At 41.9% G+C, this 27,158-nt stretch overlaps 1 protein-coding gene across 4 annotated transcripts in view; it reads left to right on the top strand.

The window, feature by feature from the left end:
• Positions 1-27,158, top strand: part of NHSL1 (NHS like 1) — a 220,008-nt gene that overhangs the window by 71,878 nt on the left and 120,972 nt on the right. The window contains exon 1 of one of the 4 annotated variants that reach the window (XM_017665023.3): positions 15,826-25,719. The exons of 2 other annotated variants lie outside the window; for them this stretch is intronic. In XM_017665023.3, the coding sequence (XP_017520512.3) occupies positions 25,518-25,719 (202 nt within the window). In that variant the 5' untranslated portion in view covers positions 15,826-25,517. Of the gene's footprint in view, positions 1-15,825; positions 25,720-27,158 lie in introns of those variants that run through there. One more of the 4 variants, XM_017665032.3, reaches the window with a different exon arrangement.

The raw sequence follows: 27,158 nt of genomic DNA, 5'->3' as shown, positions 1-27,158 counted from the left end.
AGATGCGATGAAATAGCGAGATGCTCACATGTACTTGGAGTGACCGGATGAGAAACCTGGCAACCCAAACACTGAGCGGTGTGGTGTCAAGGGTGCAGTTTTCAGGCAGGGGGTGCAATTCTGGATGGATTTCCAAACTAAGCAAACTAAAATGATCTTTCAATTTCAATGATAGCAGTTTTTCTGGAAAATTTAGCATACATTACAGTCAAGCACAAATATTGTATTTTTATGTAAAGTAGAATTGAGTTTGTAAGCTCAGGTAATACAAAAAAACAATTTTTTTTTACACTGACATAAGTCTAGAACTGTTGAAATCTTTTAAGGATGCAGGATAATATGCTGTCCTACACACTGTAAGATGCCTAGGATCTTGTTGCCTGCCCACAAAATGCCAGTGATGTGACCACCTGAACTGCCCCACACATTTCCAAGATGCCTGGTAGGGAGAGACACGACTCCCCTTGAATTACTCTTTACTTCTTGCTGCTTTAAGGATTTTCAGAAGAAAGCCCTCTGTGAGCTTTCTAATTTCTCCTCCTCTCATCAGGTGTAGTAGTGAGGGCAGGGGGAGAAAGAAGGTTGTGATTTGAAGTGATATAGAGTATTATTCATGATTTTTTGCATTAATTCTCAAAGGAAGGTGGGTTTCTACCCTTAATAGTGCTTTCGCTCCTGAAAAAATTCTTTACCTGACCTCATTTTCTCCATAGTTAAGCTGGAGATGATGTTAAAAACTGTTATGAAGAGTTTGTTAGGTGAAATTGTTTCTAAGAACACCTAATGATTCACTATTACTGATTATAGCCTTTCAAAGCCTCACGACCACCTAGCTGTGGTTATCACAGAAAAATCAGTTATTGACGGCCAGGTGTGACTGTAGTTTATGAAAACTGTTACTGTATTTGACTAATGTGTACCAGCAATGGATAGATAGATCAATGATAGAGTAGAAGCAGTATTTGTTGTAGCATAATAACAGCAATTTGTTGCAGTATTGTCCCAAATAATGTTGGTTTGCATTTCCAGTGTTACACCTTATGAAGGTACACTTCTCTGCGTGTCCCATCCCCACCCCTGATCCTCAGAGTTGAGTTTGTTGAGGAAGCCTGATCCCCAGATTCAGTGCATTGGACTGAATCCCAAGCTGGCCAGCTGGGCTCTCCTCTTGGGAGCTGGTATTGTGACAGAGAGAGTGATAGAGACAGAGAGAGGGAGAGAAATTTTGTCCCTTTGTCTGGGAGACTTGGGAGGAGAGCTGTGGCTGAACTCAAGGTGCTGAGGGCTTGGTTCTATTTGAGGGCTGAGGGAAGGACCTGTTCCAGGCCTCCCTCCTTGACCTGTGGCTGCCTATCTATCCCTGTGTCTCTTCATATTGTCTTCCTGCTATTTGTATCTACCTCTGAGTCTAAAATTTCCTTTTTTATGAGGACCCCAGTCATTTTGGCTTAGGAGCTGTCCTGGTGATCTCACTGTAACTGGATTACCTCTGTAAAGACTGAGTCCTCATATAAGATCAGTTCTGAGGTACTGGGGGCTAGGATTCCAATGTATATTTTTTAGGGAGACACAATTCAACCCATAAGAGGACTCTAAGCCAGCGTCTTACCATGTGGATGGGGGAGTGCAGGGAGGTGATTTGCAGAGAGAAAGAATAAGGCACAAACAAGAAATGGACAGAAATCACTGCATGGATTCCTGGCTTGTCATTTCCAGTGTTTCCTGGAGCCACACTGTGTTCCTAATGTTGATTTCTATGAGGTAGCAGGGTGGACTTGCAGTACATCCCCCTCCTGCAGGTCTGTTTAAACTGGTTGCTGTTTTTAGTCAAAGGATGCTTCCTAACAGAACCAAACTGAGATAGGCACTGTAGTCTGCTACTCTAGGGACCTGGGTATTAGCTTCTAACTTGCCATTAATGCTCAGATGGACTGGAAAAAGGAGGCAGGATGAACCATTAGAAGCCCGCTGTCACGGAATCATGAAGGAATGAAGGAAAAAGTGGAGAGGAGTTAGTGTACCATCCTCCTCAGAGTGCCCTTACCTTAGGTTAAGGACTGAATGTTTGTCATCCCCCTCCGCTACCTAATTCAGATGTTGAAATCCTAACCTGCAGTGGTTTTAGGAAGTGGGGCCTTTGGGAGGTGATTAGGTCATGAGGGTGGAGCCCTCTTGAATGGGATCAGTGCCCTTTTAAGAAGAGACAGGAGAGCTTTGCTTCCTTTTGCTGTTCTTTGCCGAGTTAGGATCCCGTGAGAAGATTGCCATGTGCAAACCAAGAAGCAGGACTTCTGCAGATCCCTACCTGCCTGTTTTAGCCAGTCAGTGTATTGTTTTTGTTATCGCAGCCTGATCTGCCTCAGATACTGTATAAACTCTTCCATGGAATTAGGGCCTAAATTATGGGCACAGATTAAAGAAATTCAGAGAAAGAAGGTAAGTAAGGAATCTGTGTTGACTTTGAACTTTCCATCTTTGGCAGAGGGGTTGATGGGTTTGGTGTTAATTGTCCACAGGACTGTCTGTTGGAGGAAGGACTCTGAGTTCTGATTGCAAGTGCTGAGTTTGAGTCAGATGAAGATTGCCAGGCAAGCAGCAGGGTTTGGTAATCGTAGTGAGGGTGCTGGAACAGCACTGTAATCATTATGACATGTGATGGTGGTTGAAACCATGTTAACTAGAAGATATCAACAGGGAGTAGAAGAGAGAATCCCAGAAAGGGCCATTTATGAAAACACCATTTGAAGGAGAGGAGGGTCAGCAAAAAGACCAAGGCAGAGAACAGCCATCTGATACAGCAATTAGATTTAAACAGACCAAACAAATGTTTATCAGCGTAGTGGGAACAAAAGTGGTGAAGATGTTTTTGCTGTGTGTTAAGGCAAGAATCCTGCATTGAAAAAGCTAAGGCAACAACATAAATTGTTACTTCAAGATTGCAAAAAGGGAAAACAGTAATTGCCAAAGAGGAAGGCAGGATAGAAGGAGTATTCCCACATGGAGGGGGAAATCCATTTTCCTCCAAAGATAGGCTACTTTAAAGAGCCATTATTCATTGAGGCATGCAGAGTGCTCTATAGACATTATCTCATTTCACCTTTCCACAAACCCATGAGATTTTAGAGAAAAAAATTAGGTGGGTTACAATTTTCTGCATACCTCAAATTCATTCAACATGTACAATGTTGAACTAATAAAGAGCCCAGGTCTGTCTGAATCCAGAGTCACCCAATCTCTTGCAATCCCCCCCACTCTGTCCCACTGGAAAAATCTGTAACGAAAATGAATTCACAGTTTTTAGTTAAATACAAGAAAACAAAGAAAAGGAATTCAGGACATCTCCTGGAATTTTTAAGATGGGATTTGGCAAGCATACTACATTTTTGAATTAAATAACAGGTTAAAAAAATACGATTATGACTGACAGTAAGAGATACAGAAATCTCATTTAGTTTAGAAATAAATTGGTCCAGGGTTAAATGTGTAAATGAAAGAGCAGGAGTAGAAATTATAGATTCATTTGGGTGGCAATTAGGAAAAAAAAATAAGGCGATGGAGAGTTTGCTGAGCACTTTCAATAAAGGTCACTTCTAGGAGAGCAGTTAACCAGCCCAGATATGAGTGTCAGAAAGCAAGAAAGGCGTAAGTCTGAAACTCGACTAGGAGATCAGAAAGTCAAGATTAATGAAGGAAAGTTAAATAGAAAGAATAAAGAGACACTCTTCTCTCCCCTAAGATGAATATCAATAGAGAGAAAAGGGAATAAATTAATAAACTAAAGTTCCTTATTGGAGAAGTCAAAATGAAAGTTTAACATGAGAACACTTCAAATTTTTTTTTGTATATGTAAAAGGGTGTGCAGTTCACAAATTGAGAAGTCATCTATCATTTTTTATAGTATTGTAGTAATGCCTACTAACTCACATTCCCCTGCCTCCGAAAGAGAACCCACTGGATCCGCTTCACAAGGACCCAGCCACATCTTTCTCATTCTGTGTCCTTAGCAGTTCCCAATCCACCTGGTACATAGTGGTCCTCCATAAATATCTGCTAATTCTATGTGTTCTTTCCTTTCCATCTGATGCAGGAAAATTAAGAAATTAAGGTCTTCATTAGAGGATTTTAGGTACTTGATCTAGCTCAATAGACACTATTTTCTATATCTGGAGTTAGAAAACTAAGAAATAGGGAATCTTAAGTCTATATTAGATTTTCACATTATTACAAATGATGTCTATTATCCCTTGGCTTTTGATTAGAAATCTTTATTTCTCTTTATCTTATTTTTAACCCCAGGTGACCTTTTGGAAAACCTAATAGATACCTTTATATTTAAGTGTAACTTTGTCCAATTGATACAAGGCTATTTGCTACATAAGACAACAATATTATATTTTGTTTATTTCTTTTTCACATTTAATTGAAAGATGACATGCGTACAGGGACATGCACATACCTAACTACTTTCTAACTTGCAAATGTCTCCCCTTTTTGAAGTTTCACAGTAGAGATGGTGCATCCTGCTGTTTGCTCTTGCTTTAGTGGGAGTAGTGTTCTCTTCTAGGTCTGCCTAACATGTAGCTGCTAAAGGAAGCAAGAAAGGCAATGTTAATGTTAAAACAACACCACAAAAAAGAAATGTCATTTACACAGGACCTGCTGGAAGTAAGGTATGTTAGGCTTTTGCATTCTGCTCAGTATTTGGAGGTCTTCAGTATTTGATTGCAAGGTAGGAATCCTGCCTGTGCCCTTGAAACTTCCCTTGAGAGAGTTTTTGGTTAAGCCTAACTCATGTGAGGTAGGAATAATTTGCAGCTGCTGCCTCTAGAGGCTGTTTTAAAGGGTTAACTCTCTGGAGCTTTGAGAGCCCCGCCTTCCCCTCTCCCAGGTGAATCTAGGTGAGGAATGGATGCCGACTTAAAAACTTACGCACAGCCTCGGTAATAACCCTTAGGAACATCTCCGCCAGATTAATTGCCACAAACGCCTGGGGATGTCCTTTTGTGGTGCTGCTGATTTCTTCCAAGAACCTTGGATACAAATGTGTCACCGCTTTATAATTTTAAGCGTGTGAGCAAATAAATGAAATATCGTTCAGTTTCTCCACTTGCTTTTAAATATGTCATGATAGGTTAGTAACCCACTAGGTCCATCAAAATCCTATTTTGACTTGCCACATAATCCTTTTAGTCTATTTTTAGATTTATTAAGTGCTTTTCATGTAGTTGATGAAAAAGCTTTGATTTAAGAAATTACTTCCACATGACCCTGGAGGCCTCCCATTGTAGTTTAACAATAGTCAAGATGTTGCATTATTTGTTAGAAACTGCAAAGTAGTCAACAAGTGGCATATCAGGGAACCCTAGACTGAGAGCAGGGAGAGCCTCAGGGGTGGTAATATAACCTCCTCATTGCACAGTCCAAATGCTCCCAGAGCTTCGGCATTTTATCCAGGCTGACTCCACAGGTCAGGCAGGCAGTGAAAGTTCTCACTCCTAGGTTCTTTGCCTACATCAGATTGGCCCTTGAATACCTGAAGACTTTCAGATCTTTGCCAAAGTAATGCCTTTCTAGTTGCTTTGCATGGGAGCCATAAAGGAAGAAGTACTTTTGCGGGTATTTTTGATTTACGTTCTCAAGAGAGGTTTACGCCTTTTTTTCTCTCCTTGGGGTTGGAAGAAGGCAGTGTTAAAGGGGAAAGACCCAGAAATGTCACTGTGCTATCAGGAAGGAGGAAGGGTGGGCCAGGTTGGAGCTCCCTCTGTCTGCCACTTACACAAATCCTGTGACGTGTGCATGTGCCAGGACGGTGTGGCAGCCAGCAGCCGTCGCACTCTGGACCCCTCGCTTTCTCTTGCCCATCATGTCCATCAGGACAGTGTTTTTTCCTAACCATTAACCATTTCTCAATTCTGTCTCTGTGCTGGGCTGTTTTCACACATTCAGTGTGAATTGATACCTTTTCTGCTGATTAAATACTTTCAGAAAGGAAAGAGGGAGAGATTCTTTATATTTTATTCTGGGGTCCTCTATTATATGAAAGGTGCTTTTTTTTAATTCTGAAAATGCGTTTTATTTATATTTACTAACATAATAATACAATAACTGACATGGAAGTTATACTGTATAAAAGGAAATGTGGATTAACTAAAGTGGCATTGCATTAGCTTTGAACAAAGCAAACAGTTGACAAAAGAGAGGAAAGAGAAAACCCTTTTTAGTTGCCCCATATGAATCATAGTGCACAGGAAAATAGAAAATGCCTTCAGTGAGGAGAGTAATAAATTCATTAATGAAAAGAAATCCCATTGAAATGCAAGATCTTTTATGACTGAAAGTATTCCAAGGACAGGAATTAATTCTAAGCTCTTAGTATGAAAGTTGCTTCTTTAAAAAAGAAACTTTGATTTTAGTGCTCTCACTCCTTGTGTCTTCCTTTTTCTGACATAACTTTGCTAAGAGACTGTATGCATAAAGGCTAAGTAAATATAATTTGGAAGAAAACTGGTCTTCAAAAATCTATCTCATGTAGGTGATGAGCTGCTTAGCGACGCCCTCGAGGCCCGCCCCGGGCTGCGTAGCTGTGTAGCACACCGCAGTCTTGGCCTTGGCACAGTGAGCCTTCCTGGTTTTGACTTTCTCAGGTGACCTCTAGAGATTCAAGACATGTAATGAAAGGTTGAGTCCAAGTTAGGGTCCTTTGCTGGGTGGGCTGTGCAGGAGAATGGGGACTTAGCTCCTGTGAACCACTGGACGCCCAGGCCCAGCCATCTGCGTGTGAACGAGCCTTGTGGAGTACTCTTTGTTCTGAGCGCTGGAGCCCATCAAAGTAATGCATTTTTGTTTCTTTGTGAACTGCCCAGAAAAGAGAAAGGCCACCTGCAAATGCTATTGATTAATCTATAAACTTGGGGACTTAGTACATTCTTGCTATGCAGCCCTTCCTTTATTAACATCCATGTGCTCATTTTAGGGCACATGCGCTTATTTGTCTAGTGACTTCGTCTTCCAAAGAAGCAGGCAGTGGTTTTCAGCTCTGGCTGCTGCTCCTTGGGAATCATGTTAGAGTCTGTAGATTTGGCATCGGACCCATGCATCTGTAGAGTTAAAAGCTCCCAAGGTGATTCTGATGTACAGCCATGGTTAAAAATCATTGAAATAGAATAGAGCGCTAGATCGAATACTTGAGGGAAAATAGGAAACTGCTCCACGGGAACAGGTATCAGAGCTGTTTTCGCTGGAGCCAGGGAGCGATTTTGGAAGCCCAGGGGAATTGGCACTCCTGTTGGCAATGAGACTCAAGGACTTGGTTCTGTTGGGCTCCTCCTCCAAGTTCCCATTTGACAATAGAGACTCCGCAGGATCAGATAATAGGGGCTATTTTTGCTTAGAGCCAGGGAGCAATTTCAGAAGCCCAGGGGAATTGGCAGTCCTGTTGGCAACAGAAACTTTCCAGAACTTGGTCTGTTAGGCTCCTTCTCCCAATTTCCATTCCACAGTAGACTCCCACCTTTTCACAAAATAGTGGTGAGTGAGAGTCTACTGTTCTTTGCTACTACAGAACAAAAATATATGGCGCTTTAAGAAAAGCCATTTCTCTTCTCTTGCTTGGAAGCTACTGCACCAGTGTGGTGGGTTTATCATATTTTATTCCTTATCCCCCTCCAGATAATAAATGTGATCAAATAAACCGAAATTTTCCCCTCTCCCAAGTCTTGGAAATTTACAGCATTCATTAGCATATCAAAGGCTGAGAAAGTCCTGTGGTTAATAAAACAAAACACCTCTTAGAAACCTTGAGTTAAACTTATTTGCAAAGGAAGAGACTTTTGCTCCTCTACCTACAGCTGAGCACTTTTTCCTTCACACCAATTTTGGAAAGACTGGCCAAGTCACTTTTTGATTCAGTGATTTTCTTAGGGTGAATTTCTGACAGCTGAACCTATTTTTAAAAATCTCCTTTGAAGTTGGGCTGAATTAACAAATGGGAGATTTGGCAAAGCAGTTTACTAATTCATAACTATATCCCTTTGCTTTCTTTGTGTTGCTAAGTACTGTAATCTTTGACCTGAAAGGAAGAATACCTCTAACAAGTAAATATTTAAAAGGACCCATGAAGTATAATGTGCATGAGTCTGTGCCTGGGGAGCCCGTCTGCTGGATGAAAGAAATGACTCACTTTTCATCTCCTAAATAGACTGTTGTTTTACAGTAGGTTGAAAGGAAGTATTTTAAATGCTAAGAGTTAGATCTCTTTTTATTTTTAGATTTAGTTAGCCACTGGCTTCCCTGATTTGGAGGTGGTGTAATAAGTCCTAATTCCTAAGCGTATTACTGCTCTGTACCAGTGAGTTAGCATTATTGTGAATGAATGAATTCTGTGCTACCAAAGACCACTTGGAACAGTGGGAGGAAACGGAAACATGACTCACTGATGTGCTTGAAGAATTATCAAGGGGGACTCACTGACTGCAGAGCCAGACCTGCCTTGTGGTGTAACAGGCAGAACAGGCAGAACCCAGATGGGGGTGAGACAAGGGTTCTAGTCCTAGTCTCATCACCCAACTTCTCCACCAGCTGTGACCACTGGGAGGCATACCTGCTACTAGGCTGTCTTCCAGCTTCAAGATTTAATGAATATTTGCTACTGTTTTTTCTGGTTTGTGTGGAAGTGGGTGTGTATGTTTTAATGGTCTTCAAATGGGATTCCTGAAGGCTTCATGAAACAAACCTTTTTTTAAAAATTTTGAAGTAAACTGCTGTGATGGAGTTTCACTTGGGCTGTCCATCACTGAAAGTGAGGAAGCAAGTAAACCTTGATTTATAAGGTTTATAAGATGGGCAACTGGTCTTCTGTGGCTGTGGTACTTGGCATATAGAACAATGAACAGATGAAATTGTTGGAGAAATGTTCAGTTTTGTTCATGGGCAGAAATTTGCTCTACCAAGATTTCTTTTCAAAGGCTATCCTGTTTGATACATCTTACAATGATTTTAGAAAAGTATTTAGGTCACTGAAATACATCAACAGACATTTCTTCCTTAACAACAGCAACCTGCATACCTGACACCATCCAGTTTTTGGCTTTTGCCACATAGTTTCACACAGTCATTATTGTTTAAAAATAATCTTGTAGGTGGAGAAAGGCAAATACCATATAATACCATATTCTTTCACTTACTTGTGGAATATAATAACAAAGTAAAACAGAAGGAACAATACAGAAGCAGATTCATAGACACTGAGAAGTGACTGGTGGTTACCAAGGTTGAGGTTGGGGCAGGTGCTGGGTGGAGAGGGGGATAAAAGGGCACAATAATCACAATGTAAGTTGATCATGGGGACTGTTGAATCACTGTGATGTATATTTGAAACCAACATAAGATTGTATATTAATGATAGTTTAACTAAAAAAATTATAATCTCTTGTTCTACTGTTTTCATTCAATGATTTTCTTTCATGCAGGCTACTTTGACAGGTACTGTGAGATGTTGGTACTGTGCCTGTTAGAAATTACCTATGTATTCTTTGAAAGTTATAATCCGGCTTGTTTGATGTTTTGGGGAGCAAGGGGCATGGTGTGCCTTTTTCTTGAGGATCATTATTAAGTCTCTTTAGGTGTATTATCACCATGAGAATACATTAATATTCATAGAATAATTGTACAAGAAAAATCAAAACTATTTTCAAATTTTAACTTCAAAGTGAAATAATATTTGAAAATTTCTGTAATTTTATCCTTTTTGCTTAACCCACAATGTAATACATACTGCCAAGGTGTTTTTTTCTCTTAAAAAAATGGGACCAGTAGAACCTTATCTATTCCTTCTCCTGATTATATTTTGCAAGTTCTCGAGTTCAAATAGTCTGACAATAATTTCCATATACTACAGCGACACTGACCTAACTCATACTCCCGCTAGGTGGCGGTATTGCTATTCTTGTTATTTGTTTTTTGTTTTTGTTTTTGTTTTTTTTCCTGTGAGGAGATAAATACGTGTTGAAATCATGATTGGAATCCAGTTTTGCCACATTCAAAAATTTGTACTGTTTCCCTTTCTGTGCTTATACCAGCATATTTGGGAGGAGGGGGTGTGGGAGTTTAGGAGAGTGATAAAGCCTTGCTTCTTATTCTCACATTATCTATTAAGTAAATTGGCAGCAAACATTGTTCTTCTTAAAGGAATTTCTCATCATTGGTGGACAGGAGAAAGGATAACATGAGTGGCTAGACATCAGGTACCTAACGCAGACTAAAGGATCCCATATGACCAGCTTTGTGGTGTCATGGGAGCATTCAGGATGGAGTGAATAAACAAACAAGTAGCCACTCCGGAGGGTGAGAAATGGTGCTACGGAGTATAGGGTCCCGAGACAAGTCTAGAAGGGCAGGTTGGACTCCACTGTGGGGGCCTGAACTGAAGGCTGAGCAGTTTGGGTTCGAGCACAGTGGTGGCTCATGGGGAGGGTTGACAAGAGCAGGGCTGCGCCTGTGGTTGTGGCTTACAGGGTGTGTAGGCCGGAATGTAGCCCAGAGATGGATCAAGCCAAGGCTGCTGTGGAGGTTTCCTTAGGGGACCAAGCGGGAAAGGTGGAGGGATGCTTTGATGGTTCTTGGTTGAGTTCAAAGGGAAGCGATCTTTGAGTTTGGGTCTGAAGGTAGCAGCAGGGCTTAAAAGAAAGCCTAATGGTTTGGAGCCACCAGGGCAGCATGAAATGTAAGAGCAGAAATGTAAAAAAAGCAAGGGCCCAGCGGGGTAGGCAGGTGAACTTGTGGTTAGGCAGAGTTTTCCGTTGATGAGCTGGTTAGGGACTAACTCACGGCTGAGAGTGAGTGCCAAGTTGCAAGGGGCCAAGGAAGAGGGGGCGCTGAGGAAGTGGGGGCCTGGACTGCCTGGCTGCGGACAGGATTTGTTCTGAGGAGCAGAGCGACTGGGGGGAGGCAGTTTGATGTTTGACATGGAGGGGATCCGGCAGAAGAGAACACGGTATCCGGAGAAAGAGATGGGAAATGCAAACAGGAAGCACATTTCACTCTTGCTGCAGACAGGGATCAGGATGCAGGAACGGACCAGGAGGGAAGATGGATGCGAGAGGTTTTGAGGTGAAAGGAGGGACTGGGAGGTGCTGGTGGTGCAGCCGCAGCTGTATGGAAGCCTTGCTGGGCAGCCATGGGGTCATGCCCTGTGCTGAGCAGGGAGAGGTTAGTCCTGCCCAGCCATTGGTTGGTTACCCGACCGAATCTTAGGAAGAGATTCCTCACCTGTGGGCAAGTTGTGACAATGCCCAGCTCGGGACCACACTCAAGGCTGCAGTGTAAGTAACCTCCCAGTGGTTAGGGTACTGCCAGTAGGGAGATGTGGGTGGTGGGGGGATGTGGGGGCTCCACTTAGAGGTGGGTAGGGACTAACAGAAGGGTGAGGGTGAGCACCAAGTTGGGAGGGGCTGAGGAAGTGGGGCCGAACTGTCCCCACCTTAGACAGAACTTGTTCAGAGGATCAGAGGACAACTTGTCTGACAAACCTTCCAGGCGACTGCCTGGCTCTTTCCCCAGAGATTCAGTGTGTCTGGAGTGGGCCCCTGGGATCATATTAATAAGCAGCTCTAGGTCATGCTGATAATCAGGCACGTTTGGGAAACAGTGATGTAATAAGGCTAGACATTGCCCTCTGAAGTACTTAAGCTCCTCGCCTATTAAGGGCTTTGAATTTTAACTTGTTATTGAAGTGAATGGATACTTGATTGTTTTTATTTTATGATACCTTCAGGATCTTTTGCTGGTCTCTAACCCAGTCTTGGCCAGTGTGTGAATGCAAACACTTCCCAGGAATCCCTCCCAGCCTAGTCTACCGCCTGGAGCGTTTATGGAAGATGGGTTGCTCTTTTCTGCCACCTGTTGGTCAACAACAGGCAAACCATGTAGTGTTTTGAGAAGGACTTCATGCATAAGGTGCAATTCAAACATGATTTTCAGTGGAGTGTAGGTGAGACAAAAGTTATTTCTAATAGAGCCATCTGCTCTAAGTTAAGCCTGCTACACTTAATGTTGCAAATCTGACAAAGTTTATTTCCTCTTCTCTGGAGCTTTTTTCCAGGCCAGGTGTTAAAATGTTAATAACAACAATACATTTTGAGAGATCAGATTGCTGTGTTAGTCTCAGAAAGTGTGTTTTTTTATATGCTGCATGTCTGCTTTATGGACAGATGATTCTGGCAGTTGAAGCTAGTGGTGAAGACAGGTGGTATTCCAGCCCCACGGTATTGGAGAAGTGTCTTCTTGGAAAATTGCTTTCCCTTTAGCAAGGCCAATTTATTTTCTGTGTAGTTGCAGTGAACATCAGCATTATTTAAACTGTGCCTGGTTCTGGGTCCCAACTTTGCAGTGATGTATACTTGACAATTTCTAAAAATGTTAGGTGTATCTGTGAGGCTCTGGGTCACTGTGTAAACTCCTTAGATGTAATTCCTGTAGCCATGGAGCAGTGTATGTAGCATACAGCCTCTTAAGTTCTTTGTTTTCTCATCTGCAGAATGAAAGTGTCTGACAGGATCGTCTCTGAGACCTGCTTTGGTCCCAAGTGTCCGTAACTTACACAGTCAGCATGAAGTGTATGACCTAGTTTTCACAGTGACTGGAAGGCAGTGTCTGCTCTTGGTCCTTCCGCTGAGTGCCAGGCTTTCAAACCCTGGGCCCCATTGACACCAGTGTGTGGAAAGGAAGCTTCTGAGGAGGCTAATTCCAGGCTTTGCGTTTGGTGCTCTTTCAAACATTTTAAAAGTTAGAATTAGCAAAAACGTAGGTTTCATTTTCTTTTAAATGTTACTGATCAAAACACAGAACTGTATACCTATAAGCAAAATGTAAACTTTCTCAAAGATTAGTGGGTCTTAATGTACACTAGGGATCATAGCCCATGAAGCTTTTAAAAAACACACATGCTGAGCAAAAACCCCCAAACCCTACTATGCATGCCTATTGCGTGATTCATAGAACATGACTCTGATGTTCAGCCGTGGTTGAGAAATCAAGGCAGTAACACAGTTTCAGTTGGGCCCGACCCATCCTGTGTCTCTTTGAGCTGTGCTAAGACATCAACCCTTTGGGGACTTACAGTGTCCCAGGCACTGTGCTGGCTCTGGACCCTGAACACCCATGAGTACTTACCGATCATCCCCTTGGTCCACATCCCTCTGTCTCACCTTTATTAGGCCAGTAGCAAAACATTTTGTAAGACTATTGATTTCTTTCATCATACTTTATTATGAGGTTATCCCCTAGTTAGGTATGTTAGATTGATCTTTCCTCAAACTTCATTGTAATCTTATTTTGCAGAAGGCATCTATTCTGGAATGGCCAAGCATATACGTATGTATTAATTCTTAAGTGACTTAGGCAATTCTCAAGTGATGTCACTTTCTTAAGTGATCTCAAATGCCAGCTAATTTCCTGTGTGCTGAATAAGCAGTTTTGTACTCTGTGATAAAATAAAGGTTACTTGACATCATTAACTTTTTTTTTTCTTATTTTGAAATGTAACCTACTTTGAGCTAAGCATTTGCTTATAAGCTATACTTTTTTCCTGTGTTCTTCTTTTTCCTAGAAAAATTATCAGCACAGTACACTTTAGAAAATGCCGGTAATGTGTTTTAAGAGAGCGGGAGGGATTAGAGGGAGGAGGATTATCTGTATATACCGTTGGATGGAATTTAGTTTTCTATTGTTACTTGTGAGGTCTTTTTTTTTTTTTTTGGCTATTTTAAATAACTGTCATGACTTATGAGATAAGTAGCCACCCCTGTGCTATTTTTGTAGGCATTCCTGTTAACTTGTGAGGATATCACGCTTTGCCTTGACCTCTTCACAGCCTCACCTCCTGCTGGGGAGAGAACTATGAGAATGATACAAATGCAGTTGCTTGAGAGTTTGGTCTTTCCAGGTGAGGGCTGGGTGCTCAGTTCTTGCCTTCACAATCCCACCGTGAGTGAACTACCTCCCTGATGGAATCTGACTCTCCATGCCTGCTCAGCATCCCCTTCCTGCCCCTGCCAGGCACATTTTCATCCCCTGCTCCTGGCTTTCCCAGTCATCTCCGCGTGTCCACCAGCCACATCTGCCTCAAGGCCTTTGAGATCAGTGGCTACCTCTTTGCTGCTGCTGCTGCTACTGCAAATAACCTGCTTACTAAGTGCTAAGGATGCCGGCATTTTCTGTTTGGTTTTTTTAACAACCTGAGCACAGAGAGTCCCTCGTGTCTTTGGCATGCAGGAGTTTGAGCACAGCAATGAGAACCCAGGACATTGCCCACTTAGGTGCCTTTTGAGGCAACACTGCCATGTTTCAGCCTGTGTCTCAAGGAAACAGTGGCCAGGCTGGGTGGAAGGAGATTGGAAGGGGAGTCTCTGTAAGTAATGCTTTATTTGTGCTTGCCAGTCTCCATCAACCTACTCCAGTCCGCCATCAGAGGAAAGCGTCTGTGTGTTTTTTGTAGAAGTACTTCATCCTTCTTTGAAGTTCTGTTTGATGGAGTATCTTGAAGTAGTATAGAAACAAAAGTTCTCTTGATTTAATTACCCATTCTTGACCCTCGAGAACAAGTGTTTCAACCAAAAATGTCTGAATGTCCTAAGTGTTCTTTAGGCCTTTGGCTTTTAAAATTTCTCCCTATCCAGATGAGTTAATTATTTGAAGATTCTGGCAAGTCTGGTTGTACAGGGGCAGCTGAAGCAGTCATTATCAAATTGGATTCCCCTTTTCCAAACAGCCTTTTTACTTGGAGATTTTGAAGACTGGCAGGAGAGTTGGCAATGTCTATGACTATAAAAACTGTTGAGCAGAAGAGAAAAATATATAAAGATAAAGCCACCTTTATATTCTGCTTGTTATGTTTTCATATGTTCCAGAAAGCCTAAATTTGTTAAGCTTTTTAAGAAAACACTCCTATGCAACGAGTGGAATTTTAATAAACACAGTATATGGGAGAAACACAAAAGGCCCTGCCCTTAAGCATATTTGCACATCGAATATAGAAACTTAGAGATCAATTTTTAGACATAGCCTGCTGTGAAATATTCCTGTAATTGCCCAAACAAGGTTGTAGGAAAAGAATCAGGTGAACTGGTTTCTAAGAGATGCCGAGTTCCTGTCTCCTTTAGTTGTAGAGTGAATGGAAAAAATTTTAATATTAATTGTTTTACAAAACTAACTCTTAAAATGATTTGGGTAATATAAGACCATTTAAACACACAAAACAACACTATGTCTTGAACACACCGGTATGTAGGAAAAGTGTGAAAAATATGCTTGGGAATGACACAAGTCAAAATAGAATAATGCTTATAATTGGGGGACTACGGGCATAAGGGAAATTTATTTGTGACATTTTATTTTTTAAAAAACTGAAGCAAATATAGCCAGATGCTAATTGTTATGTCTGTGCTGATTTCTCTCCTTTTCTATGTGTTTAGAATAATTCTGAATGAAAATTCAGCATTAGATGGTAAAAAAAATTCGTAGTGTATAGTTAGCATACAAATTATGGAAAAATAGACCAAAATTTAAAAAAAAAAGTAAAACAGTCTGTTGTACTGGATCCTGCTTATAATATCCACTGATAACATTTTCAGCACTTCATCTTAATCTATGTTATATTCACTTGATATTATATTTATACTTGTGGTATAATGTTTGTACATTTACAGTGAAATTATGAGTAGAGATTTAAACTCTGCATATGTACTTGAAAATCCAATTTCTAGTAACAGTGTAATGGTATTGAAACTAGTGATTTTAAAACTTTAATATGAAGAAGATTCATCTTGAAAGCTTGTGCATTTTCTGGTTCTTTTGCAGATGTATATACTAAATAGAATTCAGGACTGCATTTTTTAAAATTAAAGTTTCGTTGATACACAATCTTAATATTGGTTTCAAATATACAATACAGTGATTCAACATATTATCTAATCCTCACCCCCTCTAGTGCAGTTACCATCTTATCAATGTAGTAAGATGTTACAGGATCGTTAGTTGTCAGGAATATTCATTTTTAACAAGCCCTCCTTACCTCCTTATTCCCCTACCCCAGTCCAAGGTGATTCAGGTACAGGTGTCCTAAGAACACATTTTGGAAAACACTGGTTTGAACAGTTTGCAGGCCACACAACTGAGCACCATTTATACTTCTTTTTCTAATCTAGGGTCAGCAAACTCTGGTCTGTGGACCAAATGCAGCCCATCACCTGTTTTTGTAAATAATGTTGTGTTGAAACCTAGTCACCCTGATTTGTTTTCATATTGCCTGGCTGCTTTTTTGCCATGATGTCAGATTGAATAGTTGCAACACAGACCATAAAACAGGCAAAGCCAAAAATATTTACTGTCTGGCTCTTTACAAAGGAGTCTGCTGACCCCAGCATGTAATCCAACATTTTGTGTGAGAGAATAGCAAAGAAAATCCAGTAAAGAAACTGGAGTACATTTAACAGGAGAGCTTTGAATATGGTGCTGAAGGGCATACAATTGACCAGTTCAGTTTAACAAGAATGATTTAGTCCTTCCTGTATGCAAGGCACTGTGTACACTGTGACAGAAGCCCTGGTTTTCCCACTTGGGCAGTTTACAGTCTTCAGTCGCAAATGCATGATTTCAGATGTGATTGGGTGATTTATAGCATCTGCCTTCCTGGAGTGCTTTGGGAATGCATGGCGGGGCACCTAGCAGTCTAATCCCTGCAGTTAGGAATGGTGTCATCGGCATCTTTAACCCTCAGTAACTTGCCCAGCACTGCCTGTGGTACAGGAGGTTCAGAAGCATGCACCCCCTCCCCTCACTTGCTTGGCTTGGTGTATTGTCCTGCCCCTTTCCTGCTTTGGCTGCTGGGATGCTAGAGCTGCGATGCACCAGGGGCTTGTGAAGTTGAGCTTTGCTCTTCAGTGCCGTTGCCCTGAGAAACACAAACTTGGACTGGCACTTAGAGGCCACCCCTAGAGTTGCCAACCATCCTGGTTTGCCTGGCATTGCCTTGATCCCTAGAGTTGCCAACCATCCTGGTTTGCCTGGCATTGCCTTGATTTTTCAAGTTCCCTCTCCTGGCATATGCCTTAGTCCTGGGCACACTGGGACAGTGACTGGGAGCAGAGGCAACCCCAGACGGGTCCAGCCTAACTTAGCTGACCTCCACGCAACCCAGCAACCTGTGAGGAATTATAAATGATGTTGTTTTGGCATGCTTTGTCATGCAGCAATAGTTCAGTGGTAGAATGCCCAATAAACATTTGGTCATTTGAACTGAGATAGCTCCTAGGGAGTAAAACTTAAGCACGTGAAAAAGGTAAGTGTTCCAGCAGATGGAGGAGCATAAATCCAGAGCCTTGGCTTTAGAGGATGGTATGAGCTGGCACATGGAGGGCAGCTGTGAGCAGGGCACATCTGAAGGTCAGGTGACCTACGCCCCAGAGTATTGCAGCAGCCCAGGTGGGGGCCTGTAGGCAGCATCTGTCAGCGTGGTTGGAGGGAAGGCTAAGGTTTGCTTGTGGGATGGACCTTTGTTCAAATCTCAACTCTGCTACCTGATAACTTGGGGACTTAAGGTCAGTTAATCACCTTTATCCTCAATGTCTGCATCTATGAAATATGTATAAGAATACACATTTCACAGGGTTTTTATTAGGAAGAAACTAACAGGAAGGTATGTGGTTTCTTCACTGTGACTCACCACTTACCTATCAAGATGGCAGCAAATGATCTGGCCAGAAAAAGAATGGAATGCAAGTTTTGGCACACTGGTTTCAGAATTTGGCAAACTTTTCTTTCCCCCACCTTTATGTCTTATTAAATGTTTAAATTTTTTATTCATTTTCACTCAGTTTTCACCCAGTCCCAGGGGAAAAGGGATTCTTTGGTTTAGAAGAGATGGATACTCTGAAATAACTGAAGATCACTATTGCGTTCATCTATATATTCTCATTCGCTTAAAAATCGCTCTTTAATGGCAATTTGGCAAAAAAATAAGTAGCACTTTCATCATGTCATGACCTACCTCACATAACACTGAAAATATTTTCATATATGGGACAAGGGATATATGGGAAATCTCTGTGCCTTTCTTTCAATTTTTCTATGCACCTGAAATTGCTCTTTAAAAAAAAACAGTTGAAACTGATCTCCAAATTAAATTAAAAAAATTTTTTTTCATGCAACTAAAGCGGACATTACTGGTTTAAAATAGAATTTAGAAACTTGCAACTTTTTAAACTTTTCTTATTAGGAAAGCAAAGCGTGCTTCTATGACACAGACTGAAAGATTCAGAAGGTATGAGTACATAAGGTCATGAGTCCAGCGCAGAATCCTCAGAACACTTGGTAAACATACTTTCAGATGTTTATCAGTTTTTTTTTTCTTTCAAATATTTCTAAAAGTTGCCAATTATTGGCAATTTTGACTGCTTCAACTAATTCCCTATTAGGCCAAGTTTCCCCAGCTTTGCTCTTTAAAAGCACAAAATAATGGCGAAAAGAAATTAGAAATTTTAAGAAGTGTAAGACTGCAAAAATAAAACAAAAAAAATCTCAGAAGCGTTCTTACGAAATGAACAGAAATTCTTGAAGATACAACAGATTGCCAGACTCTCCCTTGGTGCCCCTCTGAACTAGTTTCCCAGGGCTTCTGCAAGTTTGGCTGCTTAAAATAATGAACATTTATTCTCTCAGTTCTGGAGGCCCAAAGTCTGAAATCAAGGTGTTGGCAGGGCTGCACCCCCGCAGAGACTCTCGGGGAGGTCCTGTCTGCTGCCTCTTCCAGCTTCTGCCGGCGCTGATGTTCCTTGGCTTGCAGCTACACCACTTCAGTCTCTACCTCTGCTGTCACACTGCCTTTTCTTCTTTTCTCTGAAATCTCCCTCTGCCTCTCTCTTGTAAAGGATGTTTAAGAGATTCATTTGGGTCCACACAGATAATCCAGGATAATCTCCCGTTTCAAGATCCTTACTCACAGATGCACAACCTTTTTCCATATAAGAGAATGTTTATTCACCCTCCCCACATTACTAATAATAAAAAATTGGTGATTTGGGGGCCATTAATTTTATACCAAGGCATTGTTTCTTCCAAATTATCATGTTGACCAAATTCAGTGGTATACTGGAGCAGCATGTAATTGCTGTGAGAACCAAGGTTGTTAAACTTTTAGGGTTTTAGCAGGTTGGTTGTGAAATTGTTGGTAGCTTGAAACTGGCCATGGTGGAAGTCTTTACACAGTGGAAACACTATAGATCAGGGCTTCCCGCACTAGCCACCCTAAGAGGTAGTTCAAGACACCACTGTTTGGCCAAATCCCCATCACCTCTAGGAAACTCATCTTAGAATAGTTCTTATCCTGAAGAACCTCCTCAGTCCCTCAAAGGCTTGGGTCAAAGCCCCTACTGGCTTCTTTCATGTCCTTTTTTTGCATTATGTTAAAAGTAGCTGTGTGTATATCTTGTCTCCTACAATACATGTTAAACTGCTCTAGGTCAGGAATCTCCCTATCTTTTGTGCTTTAGAATCAGCCTGTCTGGCTGATCTATCAGAGGATCAATACATAGTTGAACTGATTCCTTTTTCTGGGCTTTTCCCATCTCTAGATAGATATACTCAAACTGATGCTTAGTGCGAATTGCAATAATCCTAAATATATATACATATTTGCATTTCTGTCTCTTTTTTTTCTCTGGAGACATACTTGAATTTAGGAATGGGTACCACTAATGAATGAATTTGAAGTACTTTATGCCCAGTTCTGTTTACTTAAATCATTAGAAGTAAGATTTGTCTGATTCGTGGAATCACTAATGATATCAGCAGAATCTAACATGTCCAGCATGGAATGGTAATGTAGTGAAAGGTAGCTGAATTGGTAAAATGTCTGAAGAATGATAGTCTGGTACTACGCTAACTCAAAGGTGGTCCAGGGGCTGGCAGCGCTGAGGCCCTTTTAAGAATTCAGAATTTCAGCAGACCTGAATCAGACTCTGCGTTTAGTAAGATCTCCTGTGATTGATGTTCTGGACAAAGTTTGCAAAGAACCAGTTGAGAAGGTAGAGAAAGTACTCACAGGATCATTGGCGAGGTCTTAAGAGAGGCACGAAGTACAGAGAAGATCGTGACTGAACACTTCTTATTTGGGATTTTACTTCAATCTTAGAGTAAGTTCATTCTTGGTCTTCTTATCTCAGAAGAATCTCAAAGTCAGTGCTCAGTTTTAGGGGACCCTCTCATTTGAATCCTTGGACGAGGATGTTGTCCCACTTATGGTTGGGACAGTTGGTGTTATTGGTTATTGACTGCTCACCAGGTCCCTGATAGCCCTCATCGCTGATGGGCACCTCAGCGACATGTCCATCAGGGATGGTTTCTGTACCAGAGACAGCTTTATGCCCTTGCAGTGCACTCCACTCCAGGGGGCTGAAGGCAGTAATGGGCTGCCATATTGCTCCCGTATCAAGTGATCCCGAGGGGACAATGTGGCTAAGGCTTAGAGTGTCAGATCTGTTCAGGAGGGCTTTTCAGACACGCAGACATTGAAAGGTGGGGTTTAGGGTTGGGATGATACATAAATACAAATGTTTGCATTTAGTCTTTATGCTTGAGGGAAACAACACTATTAATTCCATTGAAAGGAACCTATTCTGACTTGTAAAGCTGGAGCTTAATGAAGAGGTAGAGGCTCTCTTTCTTTTAAATACTGAAGCATTAGTAGGAGAGGGGAACCCTGAAAATAGGTTACTGGCAGTGTTTTGTCTTCCATGACTTCTTTCGTGAGTAAATTGTTTGTTTGATTCCTTAGGGGATGGGAGGCAGATGAGGAAGGAGGATTTAGTGTTCTGTGGGAGCTGGCTTGCTGTGGCCCTGGGGGCCTTTTTTTTGTAAGTTACAAATGCCTGGCTCAAACTGCTCTTTTCTAGATGTTGAGATAAGCTTTTATTATTACTGTGTATAAGTTACCTCATAGAAAGTTTGCCTGTAAATATGCTGTTAAATTATTTATGAGAGATGGCAGCTGGAAAACCTCCTGTACCCTGTCCTGGAAGCTGAAGGTCCCTGCGGGTCATCTGGGCGATCCATGTGGAAACCTGATAGGGTGCACACTCCACGGCTCCTACCCGGTCAGGGCTGCTTAGCACATGACACAGTTCAGGGTCTCTCCTCACCACCACATTTTTCTTCCTTCACCTTTGTCTCTGTCCCTAAGCCTCCTTTTTGTGTACCCCAGCCTCAGCCAGACCAGCCTACCTTGCTAGCTCCAGCTGCACAGCCCTGTTCTCCATTCATTAGTTCCTAACTTGGGACTTCTGCCTCTTCTATTCTGCCTTCCTGGTTTAAAGGGTACAGTCAGGGCAGGAAAGGTACACATGGAAATTGAAAGTCACAGTTCTCATTTGTGGCCATTGAGGCCAAAAAGCTGATGGCACTTGAAATTAGTTCCCACCCTTGGCTGGCATTTCACACAGATGGCAACGGGAGCAATTACATGCCTGAGTGGGTTGAGGAGTTTGTCTAATCCTATCGCCTGTCACATCTAACAATTTTTACTAAATCAGAGCCTTCCATTTGTGCTAACCTCTTTTTTAAGGATGTCAGTATGTACTGAAATATGAAATATTGTGTCTTTTGGCAAGGACCTTCTGAATATATTCTGTCTATTAGATGCTTGGTAGGAACATAAATCTTACCAAATTAATGGGTTTTTGATTCAGGAATTCCCAAAGAAGATGGTTCTAGAACTTCCCTTTGTAATATATTCTGATGCCTCCCAGTTTTTATAGCCAACTTTTCCTTAATGTATTACCTAAGTCATTCCTGAAATAATACAGAGTAATTCCTTGTCCTTTTGTCAGTAGCAATGGGTAGATTTTCCCTCAAGTAACTAAGAACTTAAGATAAAAGAGGCTAAAATAAATCATAAACCTGGTATAGAACCACCTGGGGGTTGTAATCCAGAGTCTGCTCCTCGGGCCATTTCAACCCTCAGACTGTCTCTCAAGTAGAAGGACAAGCGTGCTGGCGACTCCAGCAGAGCCTTCTGCTAAAGCAACGAATTTCACTCGGCGAGCACTCATCAATCCCCACTAACCATATCATTCAAGCAGGATTGTTTGTCTGGCTCCTGAGGCCTGGAGCTCACCGTGGCCAAGTGGCAGGAAGGGAGCCGTTATTGGCACATCTGATGGGAACAGAAGTTTCAGCTGGACAGCCTGGCAGCCAGAGGGAGCTGGGGAGGCTCTGCACACCGTAAGGGATGCAGGTAAAATCTGTTCAGCGTGTTTAAAACGTCTGAGAAGAGTGTATTCTACTGTAGATTTTAATGGGAAAAAAAAAAGTTACATTAAGATGTTTTACTCCATTGAAGAGTCTTTCTGAAGCTATTTGAAGAAACAGGTTATACTCCAAACGGAGGGATTTTCCACTGCCAGGTTATTGTTAAGATTAACAGTTACACAGATGAAGTGCATGGCTCAAGCTAACCATGACCCTGATGCCAGGTAGACGTGTATGGCTCTTGGGTCCAAATAATTAAAACATGTGGCTCATTGTAGTTGCTAAATGAATGTGGTGCGAATGAATATAATAGCATTTTAAGCGGCTTGTTTGTGATTTTCCAAACTAATTGGAGTAAATAGCTAACATGGATAATTAAAATCTAAATATTTCCTCCAAAGCTGATTTAAACCATTATGTTCTACCTTGGCCATATGGGAACTCTGATCTAGTTGTAAAAGTAGTTCATTTATTTGACTGTCTTTTACATAAATAAAGGTATTATTGATCAAGGTCCTGTATAACAGAAGCATGGAATAGCTAGCAGATAGGGAATTGGTTATTGTGCAAATATAAGTCTTGTGAGTTATGAGAAATCCATTAAGTTTTTTGAAAATCCAGCATAAATATGCACCTACTTGGAAGGAGTCATGAGGTCTCGTCCCTGAATGGACCTCTATCCTTCTTGGTCACTTGGCAGTGAGGGTTCCTGTAGCGCCTCCCAGCGGCTTTCTCCCGGTTTGCGTACTGGGAGAGCAGGAGGCACTGCAGCAAAGCACACCGTTCATCTGTGCTGTTGTGTGTGTGTGTGTGTACACCCATAGGAGGGTGAGAAAAGGATTCAACAGCATTTCCTGTATAGAGACAACAGTGCAAGGTTTATCTCAGAGCCTAGATGTTACTAAATAAAAAATAAAGGTGCAGGATATAAATATCAGAGAGGTAATAGTTGTGTCCTATGTTTGGGGGATCCGTAGATTCTTTGGGAGTGCATACATGGATGTCGGGGGTCCCATAAACCTCTAAAAGGGTAAGAAGCATTTGGGATGTTTATGTATTTTCAGGCACTGTGGTCTTTTTTCCTTTTATATTTTGAGAGTCTCAAAAGTATCTTTGACTCGGAAAGAACACTGGATGTTTGAGCTTTGATATTAGCCATTGGTGCTATTCATAATTATATTATTTTGCCCTTACAACAGTGATCAAATTACAGGTATCATTCCAATGTAATAGCTGAGCCAGGGCCCAAGTGCTTGGTGATGTAGCTGGCATCCCTGGTAGGTGGCAAAGCTTTGAACCTGGTGGTGTCTGACATGACCCCGTCCCATTACTGACTCCATGTGTGACACTGGGTATGTTACACACTGTCATTGGGCGTGAATTCCTCCATCTGTAAATGAAGTGGCTTAACCTACATGATCTCGTGGGGACCCTATTGGTTTTTACACTGAGTTCCATGTCTGTTTCACCTGGACCACTTTTCAGCTTTGCCCTTCAGTCCTGGTACCTATTCTCTGTCCTGGTAGCCATGGTGGTGTGAGCTTTCTGTCTGAGTACTTTGCAGCAACTCTGTGTTTTTTTCTACAACAAATGTTTCAGACCTGGTAAGCTCATAGAGACCTTTTCTTAAAATGTCAGTGAATGCAGCAGATGTCTGATGCAAAATCCTGTGTCTATAATTTTTAATCAACATTTGTTTTCTATGGCTGTTTGTTAGGTTTAATATAATTTCTCAGTGCTGAGTAAAGGAAGGTGAGATGGACCCTGTTCTCTCCTTGTTGTTTATTAGTTTTACTCTGAATGACACCTTGGGGAGGGATTGCTGACCCAAGTCTCTATGATGATGGGGTTTTTAATACCCCTAGTGCAGTGGAATTATGTTGGCCTTGGGTGCAGTGGTGCACCCAAATGCATGAAAAGGATGAAGGGTTATACACTAGCCTCTGGGCTGGTGCCTGCAGCTGATTTCAGCTAGTGAGTTATCAGGTGATGGCTCTTCCTGATAGGATAATCTTTCAAAGCTAGAGGGGAATGAGCCTCAGGGCCTGCCAGTGGGGAAGCAGAAAGGGTCCTCTGCCCCCAACTCACTGCCGGTGGAAGATGGGAGAGGTAATGACAGGAGAGACAAGAATGGCTGCATTTCACCTTCACCGAAAGCTGGGAGTGCAGTAATAGCCACGTCACTTTTATTCCTTTTGGAAATATGTTTCCTTAGATGATGACATCCCTAAGCCAGTTTAGGAATGCTGGATGTTTATGCAACTATACACTCTTTTAAAACCCCTTCTCAAAGTCCCACCTTCGGAAGTATGGTCTGATAATTAATTACCAAGTCGTTTTTTTTTTTTAACCCCCAGCAGTCTGTATTCTGCACAGGCTTGCATTTCTATAGCTTTGCTGGAGTTCAGAAGTTTGAGCTGCCACTGAAGTACAGACAGTGGAGGGGCGGGGTTTTCCGTCTCCAATGAGGTGCCTTTAGTGTTGGGAAAGCCTATCGTCTTTCACAGGAACGCTTGCTCTGTAATCCAAGCAGTAGCCACGCAGCCTGTTTTATTGTTTGCGGAGCCCTGTGGACCCTGAGCGCTTCATAGACGGGAAAGAGGGCAAGCGGGCGGTTTATGATTCTGCGCTGGGCTGCGACAAGTGAGCCGAACTCTGCTTTCTCCCAAGTCACCGTTGTGGGTGAACTTTAAACTGGGCGCCTGGGTTGACGCTGAATCTTTTTCTCCAGCCTGAGGAGTTCCTTCTGTCGGCAGCAGACGGCTGCCTTCTGCCCTTGTGGGGAAAGATGCCTGGGAGAGGAGTCAGATCGCAGTGTGGTGTGCCAGGAGCGCCCCACAGAGTCAGAGTGCCTTGGTTCTGTTCTTTGCAAAGTCCTGGCAAGTGTTCCTGAAATGAACACCCTGCCTCATTTTTAAAATTGTTCTTTTATTTATTTTTATTTTGGGGACTGGCTATCTTGGACCAGAAACCAAGTACCAAAATGTGGCTAGGGTAAAACGATATATGTTTTTTGTTTTCTTAACCCCTCATTTTCCTTTTCTTTGCAATTGGGTGACATAGAAGCAGTCCTTTTGCATAATGCCGTGCCTGACTCTCAGCGTTGTATGAATACGTGGGAAGAAGCAGGTTCATTTAAAGGACCGGCAACAACTTAAAAACCCAAGCTTTTTGTTCACTGGGCTGTCCTTTGTCTATAGTCGATTTTGATGTGAACGAAGATGAAAAAAGAAGGCTCTTCAGGTTCCTTCAGACTCAAGGCAAATTCAGGTTCTCTCTCACGTGCTGTGAGTTGGATAAATTTCTCCTCCTTGTCCAGGCAGACAAAGAGGCTGTTCCGCAGTGATGGAGAGCTCTCGGTTTGCGGGCAGCAGGTGGAAGCAGATGATGAAAACTGGACATACAGAGCCCAGCCCAGAAAAGGTGACTTGATTTTTTAAAAAATTTAAACGTTCTTAGAAGTTTGCTATGTAGAATTCTTTGTTTCTGTCACTGATTTCCCTTCATGATTTTTGGGAAACTCCACCAGGAGTTTTTGTTTTTGTATTGGAATCCAGTGTCACTCGTCTCTCTAAGTAGAAGTGCTCTTCCAACTAGATTCAGCCTGAGAATGTGTCCTTCTAGGAAGGATAAAATGCTGTTATTTGTCCTCAGCACTCTCTCTCCCCCCTCAGACTCATGTGACTTGTGCAAAGTTCCATGGTAGACCACCATCACAGAAGGAATCTTCTGCTCTTACAACAATTTGATGAAGGTTAGGACACAGAGCTCTTTTCTGAAACAGTGCACTAGGAAAACTTTGGAAATCATGGGTAAGTCTTCTTGCATCTTTAAGAAGACTGATGAATTATATGAGCTTGAATTAAACAGATGTGAATGACATCCAGGAAAATGAGCACATGAAGGGCTTGGTATCATGGCCCCAAACGACTTTTTGGATTTCTTTGAGGTTCTTTTTCTGACCACTGTTGGTCTCTGTTCTCAGGTGTGGCATGTTTTGCCTTCCTCAAGGTGAAGAAAAATGCCAATACTGGCAGTAGGGAAGGAAATATTCCAATATTTCTTAACACACACCTCTTTTGCATTTAAAATTTCTCAGTTCTTCCTCTCAGCACGTTTCCTGTAGAGACTGAATTGTTCAGCTCTAAAACGGTTTCTCCTTATGGGGCTGCAGCAGAGCCCAGGAGGGGAACACTATTTAAGTGTTACAAAGGGGCCCAGACATTCCCCGTTTATCATGTCCTTCCTGTGCCAAAGGGATCCTTGCTAGAGGCTTTCAGCGACCTGTTCTTTCTTTTGGGGAGCAAAATTGCTGAGAGAATAAACTATGTTAAATATCCCTTATGGGTGCAGTAATTATATTCCATGGACTGAGAATCAAACACAGCCCTTCTTCATGGACAGTGTGTGTGAAACCATTTGTTCTTGTCTTTTAAACCCTGGCACAAGAAGTTCATGCTCTTTGAAGATGTCAGTTATTATGTCAAGAGGTGGTCAACAGTGGTCCGCTGATCCTGAGCTTAAATATGCAAGAGTTTCATTCAGATGCTATGTAATTGGTAAGCATAGAAAAGGCATTTGTGCTTTCTGGCTGGGGTTGTGTGGTTTACTAAGTCCATGAACTTTACTTTTCTAAATCAGGAATAAACTGTGGTTTTGGTAAATGGGTGGGTTGTAATGTCTGAAGCAAAAATGTTTGAAGAGTGAATACAGAAGTGCTATGGTTGTGAGAGGGTGTAGTTTTGATGCCTTTGGCCTTTGCCAAACATTGTTTTTTTATTAGTTGTTTTGTTTTAAATCAACTGCTGTCAAGTTTTTGTTAACGGCTTTATACATGAGAGCATGTGGCTTGAGGATTTATA

Source organism: Manis javanica, chromosome 13 (assembly GCF_040802235.1).
Source record: "Manis javanica isolate MJ-LG chromosome 13, MJ_LKY, whole genome shotgun sequence".
In the NCBI taxonomy this organism is placed as follows: domain Eukaryota; kingdom Metazoa; phylum Chordata; class Mammalia; order Pholidota; family Manidae; genus Manis; species Manis javanica.
The sequence above is the reverse complement of the archived record's forward strand: the minus strand, read 5'-3'. Positions and strand labels throughout refer to the sequence as shown.